General features: G+C 45.3%; 1 protein-coding gene across 1 annotated transcript in view; it reads right to left on the bottom strand.

The window, feature by feature from the left end:
* Positions 1 to 361: 361 nt before the first annotated feature.
* NFS1 (NFS1 cysteine desulfurase) overlaps positions 362 to 23667 on the bottom strand; it is a 129152-nt gene continuing 105846 nt past the window's right edge. Inside the window, exons 12-13 of the mRNA XM_068108839.2 lie at positions 15072 to 15161; positions 362 to 624 (exon numbers count right to left, since the gene is read on the bottom strand). Coding sequence (XP_067964940.1) covers positions 561 to 624; positions 15072 to 15161 — 154 coding nt within the window. The 3' untranslated portion in view covers positions 362 to 560. The remainder of the gene's footprint in view (positions 625 to 15071; positions 15162 to 23667) is intronic.

The following is a 23667-nucleotide window of genomic DNA, read 5'->3' as shown; positions in this document are numbered from 1 at the left end:
CATCTCTTATCTTCCCCCATCCAAAACCTTCACCCCCGCTAATTTCACCCCAAATCCACTTTTTTGAAATGCAAACTTATTTCCTGGAAGTCCTTGGTGTCCCTGTGTTTTATACTTCTCCCACCCCACCCTTTCCCACCCCTCCTCCCCCCAAGCCCTCTCCCTCCCACACATCTCCCGATGTCCCTGCTCTCAAATGATGTGTTTGTGTGCTTCCCCTTCTCTCCCCATCTTGTCTACCGCTCCCTCTTTTTATATATTTTGTTTGTCTGTTTGATTTTTTTTTTTGTGATAAATGTTAGCTCTTTCGCGAGCCTCAATTCTGTATACAAAAAAAAAAAAAAAAAATTGGAAATATCACTTCTGTAGATTCTCTCAATTTATTATCTCATTTGCATCAAGAATCACATAATTCCACATATTCACAGCAAGAAATCCCAAAAATACGTTTTACAAAAAACAAGAATATAAGGTTCGGCATCGACACATCGATGTGCAAATGAGTAAAATTACTTTTGTTGTGCTCTCAAACACTCATTGGTGGAGTGTTGTCAGTGGTCTCAGTGCTGACTCCATTGGATGCTTTTCAGGTCAATTCCTTCCTGGACCATCTCCCACAAAGGGCTGCCAAAGATCAAGTGGGTCAAACTCCAGACACCTTCTCAATAGTAGAAAATATATAATTAAAAACAATATGCTCGGTTGTTAGAGCACGAAACATTCATTGTCTGTTCTTAACTGATCATCGTGGATTTATCAACTTTAGATTTCTCATTTCCAGGTTGGGAGGCAGGAGGTGGGCTCCAGGGGTGAAAGGTAACATGACAAATTGATAAAACAGCTCTTTCTCTCTATAGGGGTTTGAGGTCCCTCTCCTCACCTACCTATCAAGTACCTCATGATAAAATAAAATATTTAACTTCATTTATTAAAATGCATACCCACTGCACGTTCCTCCTTTCCCACTGTCAAGGAAAATGTCAAATACAGTGAATCCTCGTTAATCCAGACTACTTTGTTCCCAGCACCCAATGATGGATTAGCGAGATTGTCGGACAAACGATTTTGCGGATTAGAGAGATAAAATGAATGGCGGGAATCTGTTCCATGGATGTTTTGGTCGGATAGCGAGATTGCCGGATTAACGAGGGTTCACTGTACTCGATTTCTTCCCCTTTCAATAATTCTCATTCCTGTCTTCTCTTTTGTTTCTCTTCTTCATCACCACTTTACCTCCTACCCCCTCCGAGCCAGCTGGCTCTACAAACCACATCCCATGTCCCAACACATTTTCACAGCAAAGATCATCTTCGTCCTTTTAACTGCCACTTCGACCATCAGTGTGTCTGTGTATAGCAAATGCAGACATGTGTTGGTGCACGGTCCACAGGCCCGCCACCTGTTTCTTACCCCACAACCGGTGCCCTGCTGCCTCCCCCACCCCGCACATGCTTCCCCAGCTCATACTCCTCCCCCTTCCCAAAGGGTATGGACCTCTTACATTCCATGCATGTGTTCTGACATCACAGATCTTCCATACATGGTGTTTGTGCTACTTCGGACGCTGTTGAACAGAAACACTCATCTCACAGTATGTCCGTGACTGTTGTCCCTCTCTGAGCTATTCTTTCTGCTGTTATGGAGAAGCCAGAAACCATTTGCTGGCAAGATTACTGTTTATGTCAAGAGCTCTATCCTCCACTGCTCATATTTGGTGATAACCCCAGTCTACCCCCTGGAATATCTGGAGCTGTGAATTTCTCTCCACACCATCTAATTCTAATGTATGTGTGTAGTATACAGTTCACCTAACCAAGATGACTCCATGTACACCTCTTTGTGATGACATAGAATAAATAACAGCCACGCATCCCAACTCTATTCCTCATCTGAGGCAATTCAAATTCCCACAAGGCCAATTAGTTAGGAATTGGTACTGCAACTAATATTTTCTACTATTCCAATTGGATATCCACTGTTCTAATATATTCGAATTATTCTCCCTCGTGGATATGGTAATTAACTTTCCAAGAAATCTCTCTTGTTCCATAAAAACATTGCCTCAAACAGGGAACCATGATTGTCATTGGGCCCGCAAGGCTAACCCCCACTCTAGCGGGGAAAAATGGCCTTAAAACGATAATTCATTCATTCATTCATTCATTCCTCCTTCATCCCACCTCGCTCATCTAACCATATTATTTTTGGTAAAAGGGAAAACACTATCTTTCAGATTTCTATGATTAATCTTCTTTCGTGTATCATCAGATGGCCAGCTCAGTGTCGTGCAGCCATGCCCTCGTCTCTGGTCCTACGTCGAAGAGGCCGGCTTCTGAAGGTGGTCTGTATAGGGGGCAGGTGGTAATTATGTGTTCGGCAGTCTGCTCAGGCTCGCCGCACTCGCACGCCGCGCTGTCTGCCAGGCCCCACATCTTCAGCGATGATTTGAAGCGGCTGACCCCCGTACGTAGACGGTTCAGCAAGGTCCATTGCAGGCGTGGTAGGTCTTCTCCTATGACGCCACCTCCTGGGACCCAGATGTAGCGGTGGATGCGGGTGGGCCCGGCCGTTTCCCACACCTGCTTCCAAGATGCCGCCAGCCATGCGCTTCTAGACAGGTCCTCAGGGATAGAACTGAGCATCTCTTGTGCCGCCTTGTTGTAGGGGTGGCGGGACTTGAGGCTGCTTGGAGGCGCCACTATCGTTGTGGTGTTGTGCAGGATGTGCCAGTCATGTTTCTGGGCATTCCTTGCCAGGGCGAGGGTAGCAGCCTCCCGTCGGAGGCCGGCCGGGGCGATTCCCGCTAGGACTGGCAGGTAGAATGCCGGAGTGGACTTCAGGCAACCAGCTACAATGCGGAGGGCGTTGTTAATGGCAACATTAACCTTTCTCAAGTGTGGGCTTCTGCTCCAGGTTGGGGCGCAGTATTCGGCTGCAGAGAAGACCAGGGCTTGCGTGGATATTCGTAGGGTCTTGGCGGAGGCTCCCCAGGTCATACCAGCGAGACCCTTGATGTCACCTTGTCCTTAACTTCTTCTAGGTGTTGCTTGAAGGACAGTATCCGATCTAGGCGTACACCGGGGTACTTTGGGGCTTGCTGGAACTCCAGGCGTTTGTTGTCAACGAACACGTCCAGTTCCCTTTTTGCTTCTCTGTTGTTAAGATGGTATGCAGCTGACACTGTCTTACCAATGCTGAGCTGCAATTATGATTAATGTTTCAGAGCTACCGTAGCACTACAGTCTTTGCTCAGGTTGACTGGCAGAGACTGAAATCTTCCCTCTCGAAAAAGGATTGTTCTACAGTCTCCTCCACATCTGATAGTGACTCAGTCTGGAAAAAGCTATCGTAAAAAGCTCTCTCTCTCTCCCTTGCACAGTTACATGATGTCATATGCAGCTCTTATATCCATCGTTGAAACCCAAATACACCGATTCCTGTGGCAAGTCCATAGCTATCAACCAGCCTAATTTGTAATTATAGAAAAACTAACTCGACATCTCTCCATGCATATCTTTCTTTCACATGAACCGCAACAATCCTTCTCCTATCTCCCTCCCCTCCCCCTCCCCCATCCCCCTCTCCTGCCCCTTCCCTCACATCTCCCTCACATCTCCCTCACATCTCCCTCCCCTCTCCTCTCCCTCCCATCTCCCTCCGATCTCCCCCGATCTCTCACAATCTTTTTGTGGCTTAACTGATGCAGAGGGAGTCGAGGTCAGAGATGAGTCGGTAGAAGACAGAAAGACCACCAAACTGCCTGTGGGGAGTGAGTGAAAGGCCCTCAGAGTTAGCTTCATAGCGGGAGATTCCAATGATTCTGAAAGCTTTGGCCTCAACAGCGTGAAGCCGAGCTAGGTGCGAGGCAGGAGCACCAGCCCAGAGGGGAGAGCAGTATTTCATTGAGCTGCGGATGAAAGCCTTGTATGTGGTGAGGAGCTTAGGTGTGCCAAGGAAGGACTTCGCACGACGGAGGATGCCCAGTCGGCGACTGGCTTTGGAGGCCAGCTTGGAAATGTGGTTTTCCCAAGAAGGATCATGGCAGATTGTGAGACCCAAGAGATTGAGTGACAGAACTTCTTGGAGAGGATTGTTGAGAAAGTAGATGGGATTGTTTGTCCAGACCGTCTTTGGTTCCTTGCGGGTTATGCGGTTTTTACCGTGCGATACATAATCCGTGGCTGGTGCTCACCATTAAAGCTAGGAGGTGCCTTGATCAACTTAATCGACGAGTTTGGTCCTCATTGGTTAGATTTTTCGCAGTGTGCCGCCCTGTGGCTGGACAAATAACTGCATGCAAATCTGACCTGGCAGGAGTAATTCCCTGCCGGTGGATTAAGGGGTCTCACTCCTATTAAGAGGAGTGGTCCCACCTGTATGACCATGCATTGTGGCCCTTTGGGGGGCATGATGCATGCGTTTGAATGACCATGCGTTTCCCCCTCGGGGTTGAGGCGCATGTGTATTGTTATGGGGACAGCCTTGTTGACGATGTGCCTTGACCATGGGGTCAAGGTGCACGCCCAAGGCTGTTCAAATGTTTGACTTTTTACCTTTTTTCTTGTAAAAAAGGCAGGGCTTCCCTGTGGCCCCCAATACAGGTGATCAAGCCTGCAAAATCGGACCTGGCAGGAGTAATGCCCTGCTGGTGGATTAAGGGGTCTTACTCCTATTAAGAGGAGTCGTCCCAATTATATGACCATGCATTGTGGCCCCTCGGGGGCATGATGCATGCGTTTGAATGACCATGTGCCTCCCCCTTGGGGTTGAGGCGCATGTGTATTGTTATTGGGACAGCCTTGTTGACGTTGTGCCTTGGCCATGGGGTCAAGGTGCACGTCCGAGGCTGTTCAAATGTTTGACCTTTTACCTTTTTTCATTGTAAAAAAGGCAGGCCTTTTGCTGTGGCCTCATAACAGTAAACAAGCCTGCAAAATCGGACCTGGCAGGAGTAATGCCCTGCTGGTGGATTAAGGGGTCTTACTCCTATTAAGAGGAGTGGTCCCAATTGTATGACCATGCATTGTGGCCCCTCGGGGGCATGATGCATGCGTTTGAATGACCATGTGCTTCCCCCCCTTGGGGTTGAGGCGCATGTGTATTGTTATTGGGACAGCCTTGTTGACGTTGTGCCTTGGCCATGGGGTCAAGGTGCACGTCCGAGGCTGTTCAAATGTTTGACTTTTTACCTTTTTTCATTGTAAAAAAGGCAGGCCTTTTGCTGTGGCCTCATAACAGTAAATAAGCCTGCAAAATTGTACCTGGCAGGAGTAATGCCCTGTCGGTGGATCAAGGGGTCTTATTCCAATTAAGAGGAGTGGTCCCAATTGTATGACCATGCATTGTGGCCCCTCGGGGGCATGATGCATGCGTTTGAATGACCATGTGCTTCCCCCTTGGGGTTGAGGCGCATGTGTATTGTTATTGGGACAGCCTTGTTGACATTGTGCATTGGCCATGGGGTCAAGGTGCACGTCCGAGGCTGTTCAAATGTTTGACTTTTTACCTTTTTTCATCGTAAAAAAGGCAGGCCTTTTGCTGTGGCCTCATAACAGTAAATAATAATAATAATAATAATTCATTTATTTTGTATAGCGCTTTTCATGAAGCCCAAAGGCGCTTTGACAGAGTGCAAAACATAATGCATAACAAAACATGAAAACAACAATTGCAAAAAGACAAGAATCAATAGGGAAATATTTAAAGCAAAAGGAGGGAGAAGGAGAAGTGATAGTCAGGGGTTAAATGCTGTGGGTTGAATGTTGAATGCAGTGCTGAACAGGTGGGTCTTGAGTGATGTTTTGAATGTGGTGAGTGAGGAGGAGTCTCTGATGGTGTGAGGTAGTGAGTTCCAGAGGGTGGGAGCAGCGATGGAGAAGGCCCTGTCCCCCCAGGATCTGAATTTGGTCTGGATGGGGGGGGGTCAGGAGGTTGGTACCAGCAGAGCGGAGGTTGCGGGTGGGAGTGTGTCTGGAGAGGAGGTCAGCCAGGTAGGATGGGGCCAGGTTATGGAGGGCTTTGTAGGTCAAGAGGAGGATTTTGTACTGGATTCTCTGGGAGATGGGGAGCCAGTGAAGCTTGTAAAGGACGGGGGTGATGTGGTCACGGGTCCGGGAATGGGTGAGTAGACGGGCAGCGGAGTTCTGAATGTATTGGAGTTTATTGGTGATTGTTGAGGGTGAACCATAGAGGAGGCTATTGCAGTAGTCCAGACGGGAGGTGATGAAGGCGTGGATGAGGGTTTCTGCAGCCGTGGAGGAGAGGGATGAGCGGAGACGGGCGATGTTTTTCAGGTGAAAGAAGGCTGTCTTTGTGATCTGTTTCGTGTATTTGTCGAAGGAGAGGGTTTGGTCAAAGATGACGCCAAGATTCCGGATGAGAGGGGAGGTGGATACTGGGATACCGTCAATGTTGAGGGCAAAGTTATGGGTGGATTTTGTGAGCGTTTTTGGGCCAATGATGATTATTTCAGATTTATCACAGTTAAGTTTGAGGAAGTTGATTTGAAGCCAGGATTTTATTTCAGAGATGCAGTTTGTCAGGATAGAGTGGGTGTCGGTGGAGACGGACTTGGTGGAGATGAAAAGCTGGATGTCATCGGCGAAGCAGTGGAATTGGAGACCATGACGGCGGATTAAGTGACCGAGGGGGGACAGGTAAAGGATGAAGAGGAGGGGGCCAATAACTGAACCTTGGGGGACACCTTGGGGGAGGGGAGCAGTGGGGGATTTGCAGTTATTGATGGAGATGAACTGGCGTCTGTCAGAGAGGTATGATTTAATCCAAGAGAGGGCAGTGCCGGTAACGTTAAAGGTGGATTCAAGTCGGGTGAGGAGGATGGTGTGATCGATGGTGTCAAAGGCAGTGCTGAGGTCGAGGAGGACGAGAATGTTGAGGTTGCCAGCGTCAGAGGAGAGGAGAAGGTCGTTGGTGATTTTGAGGAGAGCAGTTTCAGTACTGTGGTTGGAGCGGAATCCGGATTGGAATGTTTCATACAGGTTATTGGCAGAGAGGTGATGTTTGAGTTGAGTGGCTACAGCGCGTTCCAAAACTTTCGACAGAAAGGGTAGGTTGGAGATGGGTCTGAAGTTGTGTAGGGTGTCAGGGTTTAGACCAGGTTTTTTTAGAATGGGGGTAACAGCAGCAATTTTGAGGGATGGTGGGACGATGCCTGTAGACAGGGAGGAGTTTATTGTTGCAATGATAAGTGGAGAGAGAGCAGGGAGGGAGGCCTTGACAAAGCTGGAGGGGATGGGGTCAAGAGTGCAGGTGGCAGTTTTCATTCCTATGAGGAGTTCAGAGAGGTCAGTAGGGGAGACCGGGGAGAATTGAGACAGGGGAAGGCAGGATAAGGGGGGGCAGGTGGTTGGAGGGGGAGCGGGTGCGGCGGTGGTCAAGCTGTTGTAGATGTTGTCAATTTTGCGTTGGAAGAAAGAAAGGAAGGAGATGCAGTTGTCTACTGTGAATGACTGGGTGGTGGTGTCCAGGGGGCGGAGGAGTTTGTTTATTGTCGAGAAGAGTGCTTTTGGGTTTCCGGAGCCAGAGTGGATAATTTGAGAGTAGTAGGCGGAGCGGGCGTGGGAGAGGGCATCTTTGTAGTGTTGTAGGTGGTCCTTGTAGGCTTGGGAGTGAACTGTGAGACCTGTTTTATTGCGGAGTCTTTCAAGTTGGCGAGCACGAGTTTTCATCAGGCGGAGTTCAGGGGTAAACCAGGGAGCAGAATGGGTGAAAGAAACTGTTTTGGTTTTTAGAGGCGCAAGCTGGTCAAGGCAGGAGGAGAGAGTGTGGTTGTAGTAGTCAGTGAGGTCGGAAGGGGTGTGGAGGTCAATGAAGGGAGAAGTGGACATTTTTTCAGAGAGGGTGGATGAGAATGAGGTAGGTGAAAGAGCGTTTAGCTTACGGAAGTTGATTGTGCGATAATGTCTTGGTGTTGGGGTGGGGATGTTGATGGTCATAGTGATGGCTAAGTGGTCAGAGAGGGTGAGGTCGGAGCCAGAGAGATGGTGCAAAATTAATCCAGTGGAGCAGACAAGGTCCAAAATGTGACCACGGATATGCGTAGGAAAGTTGACATGTTGAGTGAGGTTAAAGCAAGTGAGTAAATCAGTGAAGTCAGTGGTTATTGTGGAGTCAGTGGAGTCCATGTGGATATTGAAATCACCAAGGAGGAGGATTGAGGGGGAGAGGGAACATAGCTGGGTCAGAAAGTAGGAGAAGTCAGACAGGAATAATGGGTGTGGTTTGGGAGGGCGGTAGACGACAGCACATTCACGTGCCTCATCACTAGGAAGCCCAAAAAGTCTGGCGATATTTACTGAACTGACGGAGAGTTCAAGAGGTTTCTAAAATTAATCATATCCTCTGACTGCCAATAATTTTGTCATTGCAAGTCTTTAAGCAGCTTTCAGAGGCAGGTCTTGAAAGGTCCTCAAAAATAATTAGCTGATTCCAATTTTTCTTGTATTTAGTTCAGCAGTATAACCACTCCCAGCGTGAGTCGTAGGAAGGGTCATGTTGTTATCCTCTTTGGGGTATATAGATTACAGTAGATCTCAACTCTGGTCCGTTCATCTGTGGTAAATGTGGTAAATAAGCCCGAAATCTGGATTGGCGGCTCTGCATGATGTTTAGCCAATGGGGACCAAAGAATAAATCTCTGTCTGTTGACAGAGTGGCCGGGCTGAGGCCTCCGGGACAGAGGTGATGCTTTGGTCCACAGGAGATCGGGATAGCGCTCACCACGGTGTTATGTCGTTGATTTTATTTTTATTTATATATATATATATATATATATATATATATATATATATATATATATATATATATATATATATATATATATATATATATATACAGACTTGGCATTTAATATGGTTTTTGTTTTTTTTCTTGACTTGGGTTTACTTTCTTAACTCAGTATATCAATCTGGTGAGTTTCTTTTACACTTTGGTGATTTATTTGTTAAAAGAACCATGTCACTGATTGTCTGTCGCAGCAAGAAGTCAACAACAGGATTATATCACAGGTGGCGTGGCAAAATGTACGGACAGGTGCATTTGATGATTGGCTTCACAGTTGGGTATGCAAGGGTTGTTGCGTTCTGTATTTGTGGAAAACAACTGCTGCACGTCTCCAAAAGTTATTACCGCTTCCTCTGGAGATGGTCCGTCAACTGAACAATGCTGTTTGTCATGGAGTGGTGGCTTTACGAAATTACGTCATGAAACAGCGTGCTATTGCTCGGCAGTATGGCATCACTCAAGGTCAGGTGTCAAAGATCCTGAAACGAAATGCTCAGAGGGGTGACCCTACTCCAATACCGAGGCCAGGACGTCCCCGCAGAACCACAAGGAGGGATGATCGCCAGCTGCACCGGTTAGTCCGCAATGGCCGTACCAAGTCAGCTAATCGGCTTGGGGCTGAGTGGCAGCAACTGACAAATGTGCCTGTATCCAGAAGGCTAGTCAACCAACGACTGGTTCAAGCAGGCTATCGTGCCAGGCGTCCCCTGAGAAAGCCACGCCTGACCAGACAACAACAAAAAGCGCCGATTGCAGTGGGCCAGAGAGCACCGTCAATGGCAGCCAGGACACTGGAATCACGTGATCTTCAGTGACAAGTCTAGAATTCTGGTCTATCGTCAAGATGGCCATGTCTGAGTGCGCAGACAAGTGCATGAAGCCTACAACAAAGATTGTATAGTGCCAAGAGTCCAAGCTGGAGGTGGTGGGGTGACCGTTTGGGCTGCTTTTCATGCCGGGGGCAAAACTGACCTGGTTGTTCTGAATGGAAACCTGGACCAGTTCAAGTACAGGGCCATTCTGGAAGAAACATTGCTTCCATATGCTCGTGCAGCCTTTCGAGGAAACTTTGTCTTCCAAGATGACAATGCATGGCCTCATCGTGCTCGCATGAGCCAACACTTTCTTGCTGACCGTGGTGTAGAGCATATGGAGTGGCCTGCCATGTCCCCGGATATGAATCCGATAGAGAACTTGTGGGCAGAATTGACGCGTCAAATCGACCACTTGGACCAGCAGCCGACCTCTGTGCGTGAATTGCAGCAGACTATTGTCACTGCATGGCAAGCGATTCCTGTCCAAACCTTGGCAAATCTCGTGACCAGCATGCCTCAACATGTACATGCTCTCCTGAATGCTCGAGGGGGTTACACGAAGTACTGAACTGTAATTTTACTGTCCGTAATCCCAGTCGTAATTTAACTTTTGTTTTTGATAAAAAAATTTTTGGCTAATGTGCAAAATAAAGAGATACTTCTGGAAAACGTACATACGTTTAACACAGTACTGTCCCCATGAATTGAGTTCGATATCAGTTTACATCACTTTCAAGGATCAATTTATTTGTTTCGAAATGTCAAATGTGGTTTTTGTTTCTTTTAAAGGTCACATTAACAAAATCTGGAATAATTTCAACATAATTCCAATGAACTTTTGGTTCTAAGACATCTTGAAAAGTAAGTTCACCCCCACAAAAAAAATATTCCATATTAAATGCCAAGGCTGTATATATATATATTGTCGTGCGGCCGCCTTTGATTAAAATCAGCCGGTCGCGGAAGCCGATCGCAAAGGCCTTAGCTCTCGAGGCGAAACTCAATGGTGGACTCCAAAAACAAAAGCTACACCAAAGTGCGCGGGATGGAGGGGGGCGCGAGAGCCCTGCAGCCTTACCTATTAAATCAATCACACGGAAACTGCGTTCAGATATATGTACAGAAAATAATATAAGGGTTTATTCACAAGGAGGTGGGACAGGAAAAGCATGCGCCAGTAATACATATCCTAATCGGGACATCCCCACACACAGATTTTGGAAACGAGACACAGGAATATGAATTAAAGGAAAAGAACACGTTGTGTAATTGTGAAATGTGGTGTGAGCTTTTCTGTCCGTCGTCTGGTATTGTCTGCTGTCCAACACGGCTCCGTTCGGCCCCGTTCACGTGCCACCAGGCCTCGCTTAAAAAGCTCCACAATGCCGACCGCACACCACGAGGTCCCTCGCTCCAAACTCCAAAGCACCGCGAAGGCCCGAGCCAACGACCACCAGGGACCTCCCAAGACCAAGCAGGGAAGCGCAGAGAGCACAAGACAGCGAGACAGCCAGAAAGCACAAGGGTTCGAGCTGAACGTGCCAGAGGGCCAGAGGGACGTGCTCCGCAAGAACCAACTCGATGTCCAAGAACCGCAAGAGCCGTGCTGCGCAAGACAAAGAGAAGCAAGAGGGAGCTGCGCAAGACAAAGCGCCGGATGTCCACGAGCCGCAAGAGAGAAAATGTCGCTCCGCGCGCCCCTATATAACCTTGCGGCGGTGACATCAGCCATGGCGCCACCCAATCAGTGCCCTCCACCGAATCACAGGCCTGTGGCGTGGTAATAGCTCGTGCTATTCAATGTGGCTCGGCCTGCCGGAGGTGTAGATGGTGGCAGCCATCATCGGCGGTGTCCTGGCCTGGTTTCCTTGCCTGTTCCTTCCGAAGTCTTCGTCAGGGAAGGGAATTATTTACTGTGTGCACTACAGGGCCTGTCTAAGTGTTTATGTTGGTGTGCATTGCCATAAGGGACGAAGGTTTGACTACCAGGTTTGACACACAGGGGCTGTTATCTTAATCGCTACACTATCTAATACTCGAACATCCTGGTATGTTCACAAGCAGACATCTTAACCCGACAAACCGGACTAACAGAACTTATTACAGGCAGATTCCCTATCGCGAAAGACGAAGCATGTTACCTATTCAGATCCACCTGACTAGATATTGCGCTACCCTACCGCAATAACAATATATATATATATATATATATATATATATATATATATATATATATATATATATATATATATATATATATATATATATATATATACATACATATATATGGATTATAGCTCCACCCTGCCACCTTAAGCATCCAGGATCTTGGATTTTGTCTCAAAATAAAAGCTCAACCTGTCACCTTGCTCATCCCAGAGCCTCGACCTTGTCTCCAATAAAATCAATACTGCAATTTATCTTTTAAATCATATTTTCAGGATTCAAAAAAAAGGAGAGTTCATTGGGTGATAGCATCTATGACATCAGCTTCCTTGCAGTAAATCATAGACAACGAGAAAGAGCAATCAGAGATTGCAGACGCTCGCCAGGACGTGTTTTCAGTGGTTTTTAAGGCTTTTGTGGTAAAACAAATATGGCGGCCGAACCACGTGACCGATGATATCATCATTTTCTTTTTCTCCACCAATTTATCCCTAGACGACGCTGAAGAAATGTCATATTGATCGGATGAAGTTTTGTACTTGTCGAATTATGACGTCATAATGGAAGCACCTATGACAATCATTAATAACATTTTATTCCCCATGGACAGTTCTTTACAATGAGCCATGTCTCAATTTTTTCTTTACAGTGCTTTCGGAGATATAGAGGTCCAACGTTTTTCAGTTTTTCCAATATGGCGCCCATACCACAATACCACTTGACCTATGACGTCATAATTATCATTAAAAAATTATATACAGTCACGTGAAAAAGTAAGTACACCCCATGCAAAGTTTTGACTTTTTCAACATTTTTCAACATACAGCTTTTTGATCTTCATTTCAACAATATTGATGGATAAAGGTGATATAATATAACAAATATCATGAAACATTTACATTTTGTAGTCCATTGTATAATTTAAATAAACATAAATGCAAATTTCGCATTTGGAAAAACTAAGTACACCCTTGGCTCGAATAGGTGGTATTGCCCCCTATGGCAGAAACAACTTCAAGTAGGCATTTCTTATAACTGTCTACCAGTCTTTGACATCGACTGGGAGAAATTTTTCCCCACTCCTCCATGCAGAATTCTTTCAGCTGTGCGATGTTTGAGGGGTTTCTTGCATGCACAGCTCATTTCAAATCCCCCCACAACATCTCGATGGGATTTAGATCCGGGCTTTGACTTGGCCATTCCAGAACCCTCCATTTCTTTCTTTTCAGCCATTCCTTGGTGGATTTACTGGTATGTTTAGGGCCATAGTCATGTTGCAAGGTCCACCTTCGGTTGAGCTTCAACTTTCCGACAGATGGCCACACATAATCTTCAAGCACCCTCTGGTACCATGAAGAATTCATAGTGGATTATATGATGGTGAGCTGCCCAGGCCCTGATGCAGCAAAGGTGCCCCAAACCATAATATTTCCACCACCATGCTTTGCAGTTGGTATCAGGTTATTGTGGTGAAATGCTATCTTTGGTTTTCGCCAAACATGTCTTCTGGTACTGTGGCCAAATAGCTCTACCTTTGACTCATCTGTCCAGAGCACATTGTTCCAGAAGTGCTGGTCTTTGCCTAGGTGTTCATTGGCAAACTTTAGCCATGGCCTGATGTTCTTTCTGGACAGCAAAGGTTTCCTCCTGGCACACCTCCCATGTAGATCAAATTTGTGCAGCCTCTTTCCAATGGTAGACTCGTGCACTTTGACATCAACAGTGGCAAGAGCTACCTGTAGGTCCCGTGATGATATTCTGAGGTTCTTAGAGACTTCTTTCAGCATCTTGCGGTCTGCTCTCCGGCTGAACTTGCTGGGGCGGCCTGGTCTGAACAAGTTGGCAGTTGTTTGGAATCTTCTCCACTTGTAGATGATCTTCCGGACAGTCGAATGATTGATTTCAAATTGTTTGGAGATCTTTTTAAATCCCTTACCAGACTCGTAGGCATCTATAACCTTCTTTCTGAAGGCCTCAGAGAGCTCTTTTGATCTAAGCATTGTGACGCCACACACTTCAACAACAAAGAGCAAACCAAACTAAATGTCTGAGGTTTAAATAAGACAGGTTCCTCCAAGATCCTCTTTAACGATGTTCTAATCATTTGCACCTGAGCTGGTGCACCTGATTCTAATTTTAGGTATTTGAAGTAGTGATAAATGTAGGGGTGTACTTACTTTTTCCACATGCGAAATTTGCATTTATGTTTATTTAAATTACACAATGGACTACAAAATGTAAATGTTTCATGATATTTGTTATATTATATCACCTTTATCTATCAACATTGTTGAAATGAAGATCAAATCCTTGCTCGGCTTCACGCTGTTGAGGCCAAAGCTTTCAGAATCATTGGAATCTCCTGCGATGTAGTCAACGCCGAGGGCCTTTCACTCACTCACCGCAGGCAGGTTGGTGGTCTTTCTGTCTTCTACCGACTCCTCTCCGGCCTTGCTCCCCCAGCTCTCTCTGTGCTCTGTCCCCCCAATATTCCTTCAGGTCGCACAAGATCTGCCTGCAACCCTCTTATGGTTAAACTGCCAAAGTCTAGGCTCTCTGCTCACCTTCACTCTTTCATTCCCCTTTTCTCCCGCCTCTGGAACAAACTCCCCCACTCCCTTCAATCCCACTCCTCCCTCAGGTCTTTAAAACAGCTGTTCACCACCATCTCTTATCGTCCCCCATCGAAAACCTTGATCTTTTCTACCCCCGGTAATTCACCCCAGAGTCCTTGCAGTGTTCATATGTTTTAATCCTCTCCCACCTCCCCCCAAGTCCTCCCGATGTCCCTGCTCTTAAATGTTGTGTTTGTGTCCTTCCCCCTCTTCCCCCTCTCTTTTGTGTCCTTCCCCCTCTCTCCCCATCTTGTCTGCCGCTCCCCTTGTTTTTTGTGTTTTGTGTGTCGGTTTCTCTTTTTGTGTGATTAATGTTAGCTCTTTCACGAGCCTCGATCTTGTATACAAAAAAATAAAAAAAATAAAAAATAATTGCTGTATGTTGAAATATGTTGAAAAAGTCAAAACTTTACATGGGGTGTAATTACTTTTTCACGCGACTGTAGGTGAGTTGCACCTACGGTAAAAATTTTCTGTCAATTGGACTAAAGGTTGCAGAGAAAATCATATTTATTCTGGACGCGCCCCTCACGCCCGACAAACGGACAAACAAACAGACAGACAGACAGACGGACTCAAATGCAATACCCTGTCCTCAGGTGAGGGTAATAAAGTAAAGTATAGTGTCAGACATCAGGTCGGAATCAAACGACGAAGAAGTTGACATGAGTACCTCATCTCACGGAGACGCTTCACGTGTTGGATACACTTCTCTGCAGTGTAGTGTACCTCATGCTCTGTGGTGAAGCGACCAAGGCCAAACCTTGAGGAGAAAATAGATACTGATATCCCAGGCATAAGACATTCATGCACTCAGAAAACTCTCCCTAAAGATGTCGTCATGAGATGTGCACACAGGTAAACAAACAATGATATTTAGTGCAGTCACATTGCAGTCAGTATACGCACTGAAAATGACATATCCCAAGGAAAATTTGAGCTGGAACAACAAATAATATCTTCAAAATGTCCATTATAGTGGCGCGGCTTAGCCCAAATATTCAAAAGAATTGTGCATTTTGTGATACAAGCACCAAATTTGGCACAAATGTACATTAATATGTTGCAAACATTTTCAGATATTGGGCCACTTGAAATTCCGTAATTTTTTTTTTCAAAATTTTTCAAATTTCGTAATTTCAAATTTTTCGGGTGACACCGTCACAATTTCGGTCTTCGAGGCCGGCCGATAGGCAAAGTGTGACCGGAAGGGACGAGGTTCTCCTGACCACGTGGCCCTCGATCTGGGAAGCGAGAGGCGTTCCATTAGTGGACGCGCCCCTCACGCCCGACTTTTGGGCGGCCCCGGCAGGCCGTTTGTTTTGACGTTCCGTGACAGGCCCCGCACCCCCACCTCCGGGCCGACCGGAAGCTTGTGCTGAGTACATCATACCTGAACAACTCAGTGAGGCAGAACACAGCAGTGCACACCAGGGTGACCCCTTCAGTGCATAAACCAATTAACCTGTCCACTGCAGGGCATATAGAAATGAAGTTATTTTCTGCATATAATAATAATATAAGTTCAGTTCTATATAACAATTTCTGTTATCACCACTACCACTACAACTACCACTACTACAAGCTTTGTCTGGAATTTTGTGGACTAACAGACAAACAGACATACAGACAAGCTGGGATCAAAACATTACCTCCTTCCACCATTGAGTGTAGAGGTAAACATCATGGAAATTATATCATGCCCTAGATTTAATTCATGCTTACCCGTGTATTTGCTTCACTGGTTCACAAGGTCTTTTGCATACATGTAATTCAGACTCTCGTCTTCATTGCTGACCACACAATGTTCGCAACATATTAATGTACATTTGTGCCAAATTTGGTGCTTGTATCACAAAATGCACAATTCTTTTGAATATTTGGGCTAAGCCGCCCCACTATATCGGCCGGCCTCGAAGACCGAAATTGTGACGGTGTCACCCGAAAAATTTGAAATTACGAAATTTGAAAAAAATTGAAAAAAAAAATTACGGAATTTCAAGTGGCCCAATATCTGAAAATGTTCGCAACATATTAATGTACATTTGTGCCAAATTTGGTGCTTGTATCACAAAATGCACAACAGGTTTGCTATGCTGCTACACTATTATCTTTTCCAAATGTTATATCCACCGTCTTCCATATACAATCCTTAAAAATAAAAAAAATTAATAAAGAATCATTTAAAAAAGACTTCCAGTTCAGGCTCCACAACAAACTATTCTGGGAAATCAAGTGAAAAAAAAATTCAACATGTCCCAATTCTAATACAGCAATACACACACCCACGGACAGCACAATATAAACTTTTGGGTGGAAAGTGAGATGAGGGATCCCAGATAAGATCCTAATCCTAAATATATAAGGACAGCAGGGTCGCAGGGTAGCAGTTTTTCAGCTACCTCGAGGAGTGACGTCCCGGCCCTATGTGAGACCCGGGCTCAGCTGGCTCCGGCTGACAGTACCTAGTATGGGCCCCTTGACCAGGGTAACAGATTCCCACTTCCTTGTGGGAAACCTCTTCACGCTAAGGCTTCGAGGACACTCTGACACTAAACCGCAACTCTAGGTCATCCTGGGCAGCGCTACATCGTGGATAAATGTGCCCATGAAAGTCAGTGATGGCACCAATTTCGGCATCACTGCGCAGCATCTGCAGACAGCTGTGTCCACTTTAGACATGAAGGGCAGCCGTCATCATACTGACGACCTGACAGTCTGCTGTGCTATGTGTATCAGACTTAACATTACATTTACTGAACCTGCAGCCAACAATGCTTATAGGAATAGAGAGTGGTACAGGGATAGCACAAACCTCTGTCACTTTAATCCCTTCGCTGTGCAGGTTTTTCCCTTAATTGGTACCAGCTGACTTGCTCACCATTCACCACCCATGTATACCTATACAGCCATCGCACAACGCACAATGCTTAGTGAGCACGCCAACAAAGGGAAGAGATTCGTCGAAAGTGACGACTCGCACCATTATCATCATCATATGAGGATTATAGAACAAAGGATTAAGATAATTAATATCAAACTGAAATACTCTAACAGAATACACCGGCTATTAATGGAATGCTGTGCAAAAGTGAAAAGACAAGCGCCAGTCTTTTTCCCTATTTCATGATCCGGACCTGAAACATGGAAACGCCAAAGCTTTGTTGGATTGGTCGATTCTGTCGTGGTGCTGTGAATATAACTGAGATTTACGGCTTACAAACTTTGCCGATTCTGAAACACGAGATCAAGAAGAAGGCCAAGCAGAGGCTCCTCAAGCATCCACTTCTGATAAAGTAAAGACAAACTTTGCCAATTCTGAAACACGAGATCAAGAAGAAGGCCAAGCAGAGGCTCCTTAAGCATCCACTTCTGATAAAGTAAAGACAAACTTTGCCGATTCTGAAACACGAGATCAAGAAGAAAGCCAAGCTGAGGCTCCGGAAACATCCACTTCTGATAAAGTAAAGACAAACTTTGCCGATTCTGAAACTCAAGATCAAGAAGAAGGCCAAGCAGACGCTCCTTAAGCATCCACTTCTGCTAAGTAAAGACAAACTTTGCCTCGGCTCCTTAAACATCCACTTCTGATAAAGTAAAGACAAACGTTGCCTATTCTGAAACACGAGATCAAGAAGAAGGCCAAGCAGAGGCTCCTTAAACATCCAATTCTGATAAAGTAAAGACAAACTTTGCCGATTCTGAAACTCAAGATCAAGAAGAAGGCCAAGCAGAGGCTCCTTAAGCATCCACTTCTGATAAAGTAAAGACAAACTTTGCCTTTTCTGAAACACGAAATCAAGAAGAAGGCCAAGCAGAGGCTCCTTAAGCATCCACTTCTGACAAAGTAAAGACAAACGTTGCCTATTCTGAAACACGAGATCAAGAAGAAGGCCAAGCAGAGACTCCTTAAACATCCACTTCTGATAAAGTAAAGACAAACTTTGCCCATTCTGAAACATGAGTTCAAGAAGAAGGCCAAGCAGAGGCTCCTTAAACATCCACTTCTGATAAAGTAAAGACAAACTTTGCTTATTCTGAAACACGAGATCAAGAAGAAGGCCAAGCAGAGGCTCCTCAAGCATCCACTTCTGATAAAGCAAAGACAATTTTGCCAATTCTGAAACACGAGATCAAGAAGAAGGCCAAGCAGAGGCTCCTTAAGCATCCACTTCTGATAAAGTAAAGACAAACTTTGCCGATTCTGAAACACGAGATCAAGAAGAAAGCCAAGCTGAGGCTCCGGAAACATCCACTTCTGATAAAGTAAAGACAAACTTTGCCGATTCTGAAACGCAAGATCAAGAACATCACCGCTTTGCACAAAAAAGGTGCAAAAACAGATCCCAGCAACTACAGACCAATCAGCCTTCTCCCAATTATCAGCAAAGTCATGGAATCCATCAATGCTTCAGATATGAAATCTTTCCTCTTCTCCAATGGCTTGATCTCTGATCATCAATTTGGTTTCAGACCTGGACACTCCACTCTGGACATGCTGCTTCTGCTTTCTCAACAATGGACGGAGGTCCTCAATGCCAAACAGGAAATTAGAGCAGTCTCCCTTGACATATCACGTGCCTTCGATACGGTTTGGCACCCTGCTCTGCTCACCAAACTCTCCTCTTTTGGTATCCATGGAAATCTCCACGCATGGCTGGCGGACTTCCTCTCTAGTCGTAGTCAACATGTGGCCCTGAATGGGTTTCTCTCATCTCCTCTTCCTGTTCAGGCTGGAGTTCCCCAAGGCAGTGTTCTGGGCCCTGTGCTTTTTCTGGTCTTCATCAATGATCTCTCTGACTCTCTTGAAAATCCTCTCTATCTCTTTGCTGACGACTCTACTCTCTGTCGCTCCATTCTTCATCCCTCAGATCGGCAGTCTGCAGCCTCCTCACTCTCTGCAGACCTTGACAAAATCACAGACTGGGCAAACAAGTGGAACATGTCTTTCAATCCTGACAAATCTCACACTCTTACGATGTCTCTCCGAAAAGACCGACTGGACAACCCTCCCATCCACTTTCTGAATAATCCTCTCCAAGAAGTTCTGTCACTCAAGCTTTTGGGTCTCACTATCTGCCATGATCTTTCCTGGGAAAACCACATTTCCAAGCTGGCCTCCAAAGCCAGTCGCCGACTGGGCATCCTCCGTCGTGCGAAGTCCTTCCTTGGCACACCTGAGCTCCTCACCATATACAAGGCTTTTATCCGCAGCTCAATGGAATACTGCTCTCCCCTCTGGGCTGGTGCTCCTGCCTCACACCTAGCTCGCCTTCACGCTGTTGAAACCAAAGCATTCAGAATCATTGGAATCTCCCGCGATGAAGCTAACTCCAAGGGCCTCTCACTCACTCACCGCAGGCAGGTTGGTGGTCTTTCCGTCTTCTACCGACTCCTCTCTGGCCTTGCCCCCCCAGCTCTCTCTGGGCTATGTCCCGCAAATATTCCTACAGGTCGCACAAGATCTGCCTGCAACCCTCTTTTGGTTAAACTGCCAAAATCAAGACTCTCTGCTCACCTTCACTCCTTCATTCCTCTTTTCTCCCGCCTCTGGAACAAACTCCCTCACTCTCTTCAATCCCACTCCACCCTCCAAGTCTTTAAACAGCTGTTCACCACCATCTCTTATCTTCCCCCATCCAAAACCTTGATCTTTTCTACCCCCGCTAATTTCACCCCAATTCCCCTTTTTGAAATACCAACTTTTGTCCTGGAAGTCCCTGGTGTCCTTCTGCTTTATACTTCTCCCTCCCCCCCCCCCCCTTCCCACGCCTCCTCCCCACGGGCCCTCTCCCTTCCACACATCTCCCTGCTCTCGGATGTTGTGTGTGTGTGTGTGCTTCCCCTTTTCTCCCCATCTTGTCTTCCGCTCCCTCTTTTTGTGTATTTTGTTTGTCTGGTCGATTTTGTTTGTGAAGTTAATGTTAGCTCTTTCACGAGCCTCGATTCAGTATACAAAAAAAAAAGAAAGAAAAAAAAAGAAGAAGGCCAAGCAGATGCTCCTTAAGCATCCACTTCTGCTAAGTAAAGACAAACTTTGCCTAGGCTCCTTAAACATCCACTTCTGATAAAGTAAAGACAAACGTTGCCTATTCTGAAACACGAGATCAAGAAGAAGGCCAAGCAGAGTCTCCTTAAACATCCAATTCTGATAAAGTAAAGACAAACTTTGCCGATTCTGAAACTCAAGATCAAGAAGAAGGCCAAGCAGAGGCTCCTTAAGCATCCACTTCTGATAAAGTAAAGACAAACTTTGCCTTTTCTGAAACACGAAATCAAGAAGAAGGCCAAGCAGAGGCTCCTTAAGCATCCACTTCTGACAAAGTAAAGACAAACTTTGCCTTTTCTGAAACACGAGATCAAGAAGAAGGCCAAGCAGAGGCTCCTTAAACATCCACTTCTGATAAAGTAAAGACAAACTTTGCCCATTCTGAAACATGAGTTCAAGATGAAGGCCAAGCAGAGGCTCCTTAAACATCCACTTCTGATAAAGTAAAGACAAACTTTGCCTATTCTGAAACACGAGATCAAGAAGAAGGCCAAGCAGAGGCTCCTTAAACATCCACTTCTGATAAAGTAAAGACAAACTTTGCCGATTCTGAAACACGAAATCAAGAAGAAGGCCAAGCAGAGGCTCCTTAAACATCCACTTCTGATAAAGTAAAGACAAACTTTGCCTATACTGAAACTCAAGATCAAGAAGAAGGCCAAGCAGAGGCTCCTGAAACATCCACTTCTGATAAAGTAAAGACAAACATTGCCTATTGTGAAACACGAGATCAAGAAGAAGGCCAAGCAGAGGCTCCTTGAACATCCATTTCTGATAAAGTAAAGACAAACTTTGCCTATACTGAAACACAAGATCAAGAAGAAGGCCAAGAAGGGGCTCCTTAAACATCCACTTCTGATAAAGTGAAGACAAACTTTGCCTATACTGAAACACGAGATCAAGAAGAAGGCCAAGCAGAGGCTCCTGAAACATCCACTTCTGATAAAGTAAAGACAAACGTTGCCTATTCTGAAACACGAGATCAAGAAGAAGGCCAAGCAGAGGCTCCTTGAACATCCATTTCTGATAAAGTAAAGACAAACTTTGCCTTTTCTGAAACACGAGATCAAGAAGAAGGCCAAGCAGAGGCTCCTTAAACATCCATTTCTGACAAAGCAAAGACAAACTTTGCCTTTTCTGAAACACGAGATCAAGAAGAAGGCCAAGCAACGACTCCTTAAACATCCACTTCTGAAAAAGTAAAGACAAACTTTGCCCATTCTGAAACATGAGTTCAAGAAGGCCAAGCAACGACTCCTTAAACATCCACTTCTGATAAAGTAAAGACAAACTTTGCCTATTCTGAAACACGAGATCAAGAAGAAGGCCAAGCCGAGGCTCCTTAAACACCCACTTCTGATAAAGTAAAGACATACTTTGCCGATTCTGAAACTCAAGATCAAGAAGAAGGCCAAGCAGAGGCTCCTTAAACATCCACTTCTGATAAAGTAAAGACAAACTTTGCCGATTCTGAAACTCAAGATCAAGAAGAAGGCCAAGCAGAGGCTCCTCAAGCATCCACTTCTGATAAAGTAAAGACAAACTTTGCCTATACTGAAACACGAGATCAAGAAGAAGGCCAAGCAGAGGCTCATGAAACATCCACTTCTGATAAAGTAAAGACAAACGTTGCCTATTCTGAAACACGAGATCAAGAAGAAGGCCAAGCAGAGGCTCCTTGAACATCCATTTCTGATAAAGTAGACAAACTTTGCCTATACTGAAACACAAGATCAAGAAGAAGGCCAAGCCGAGGCTCCTTAAACATCCACTTCTGATAAAGTAAAGACAAACTTTGCCTATTCTGAAACACGAGATCAAGAAGAAGGCCAAGCAGAGGCTCCTTGAACATCCATTTCTGATAAAGTAGACAAACTTTGCCTATACTGAAACACAAGATCAAGAAGAAGGCCAAGCAGGGGCTCCTTAAACATCCACTTCTGAAAAAGTAAAGACAAACTTTGCCTATTCGGAAACACGAGATCAAGAAGAGGGCAAGCCGAGGCTCCTTAAACATCCACTTCTGATAAAGTAAAGACAAACGTTGCCGATTCTGAAACTCAAGATCAAGAAGAAGGCCAAGCAGAGGCTCCTTAAACATCCAATTCTGATAAAGTAAAGACAAACTTTGCCGATTCTGAAACTCAAGATCAAGAAGAAGGCCAAGCAGAGGCTCCTTAAGCATCCACTTCTGATAAAGTAAAGACAAACTTTGCCTTTTCTGAAACACGAAATCAAGAAGAAGGCCAAGCAGAGGCTCCTTAAGCATCCACTTCTGCCAAAGTAAAGACAAACTTTGCCTTTTCTGAAACACGAGATCAAGAAGAAGGCCAAGCAGAGGCTCCTTAAACATCCGCTTCTGATAATGTAAAGACAAACTTTGCCCATTCTGAAACATGAGTTCAAGATGAAGGCCAAGCAGAGGCTCCTTAAACATCCACTTCTGATAAAGTAAAGACAAACTTTGCCGATTCTGAAACTCAAGATCAAGAAGAAGGCCAAGCAGAGGCTCCTGAAACATCCACTTCTGATAAAGTAAAGACAAACATTGCCTATTGTGAAACACGAGATCAGGAAGAAGGCCAAGCAGAGGCTCCTTGAACATCCATTTCTGATAAAGTAAAGACAAACTTTGCCTATACTGAAACACAAGATCAAGAAGAAGGCCAAGAAGGGGCTCCTTAAACATCCACTTCTGATAAAGTGAAGACAAACTTTGCCTATACTGAAACACGAGATCAAGAAGAAGGCCAAGCAGAGGCTCCTGAAACATCCACTTCTGATAAAGTAAAGACAAACGTTGCCTATTCTGAAACACGAGATCAAGAAGAAGGCCAAGCAGAGGCTCCTTGAACATCCATTTCTGATAAAGTAAAGACAAACTTTGCCTATACTGAAACACAAGATCAAGAAGAAGGCCAAGCCGAGGCTCCTTAAACATCCACTTCTGATAAAGTAAAGACAAACTTTGCCTATTCTGAAACACGAGATCAAGAAGAAGGCCAAGCAGAGGCTCCTTAAACATCCATTTCTGACAAAGCAAAGACAAACTTTGCCTTTTCTGAAACACGAGATCAAGAAGAAGGCCAAGCAACGACTCCTTAAACATCCACTTCTGAAAAAGTAAAGACAAACTTTGCCCATTCTGAAACATGAGTTCAAGAAGGCCAAGCAACGACTCCTTAAACATCCACTTCTGATAAAGTAAAGACAAACTTTG

This window comes from Myxine glutinosa, chromosome 2 (genome assembly GCF_964187855.1).
Source record: "Myxine glutinosa chromosome 2, kmMyxGlut1.1, whole genome shotgun sequence".
Lineage (NCBI taxonomy): Eukaryota > Metazoa > Chordata > Myxini > Myxiniformes > Myxinidae > Myxine > Myxine glutinosa.
Note: the sequence above shows the minus strand (reverse complement) of the source record. Positions and strands in the feature narration are given on the sequence as shown.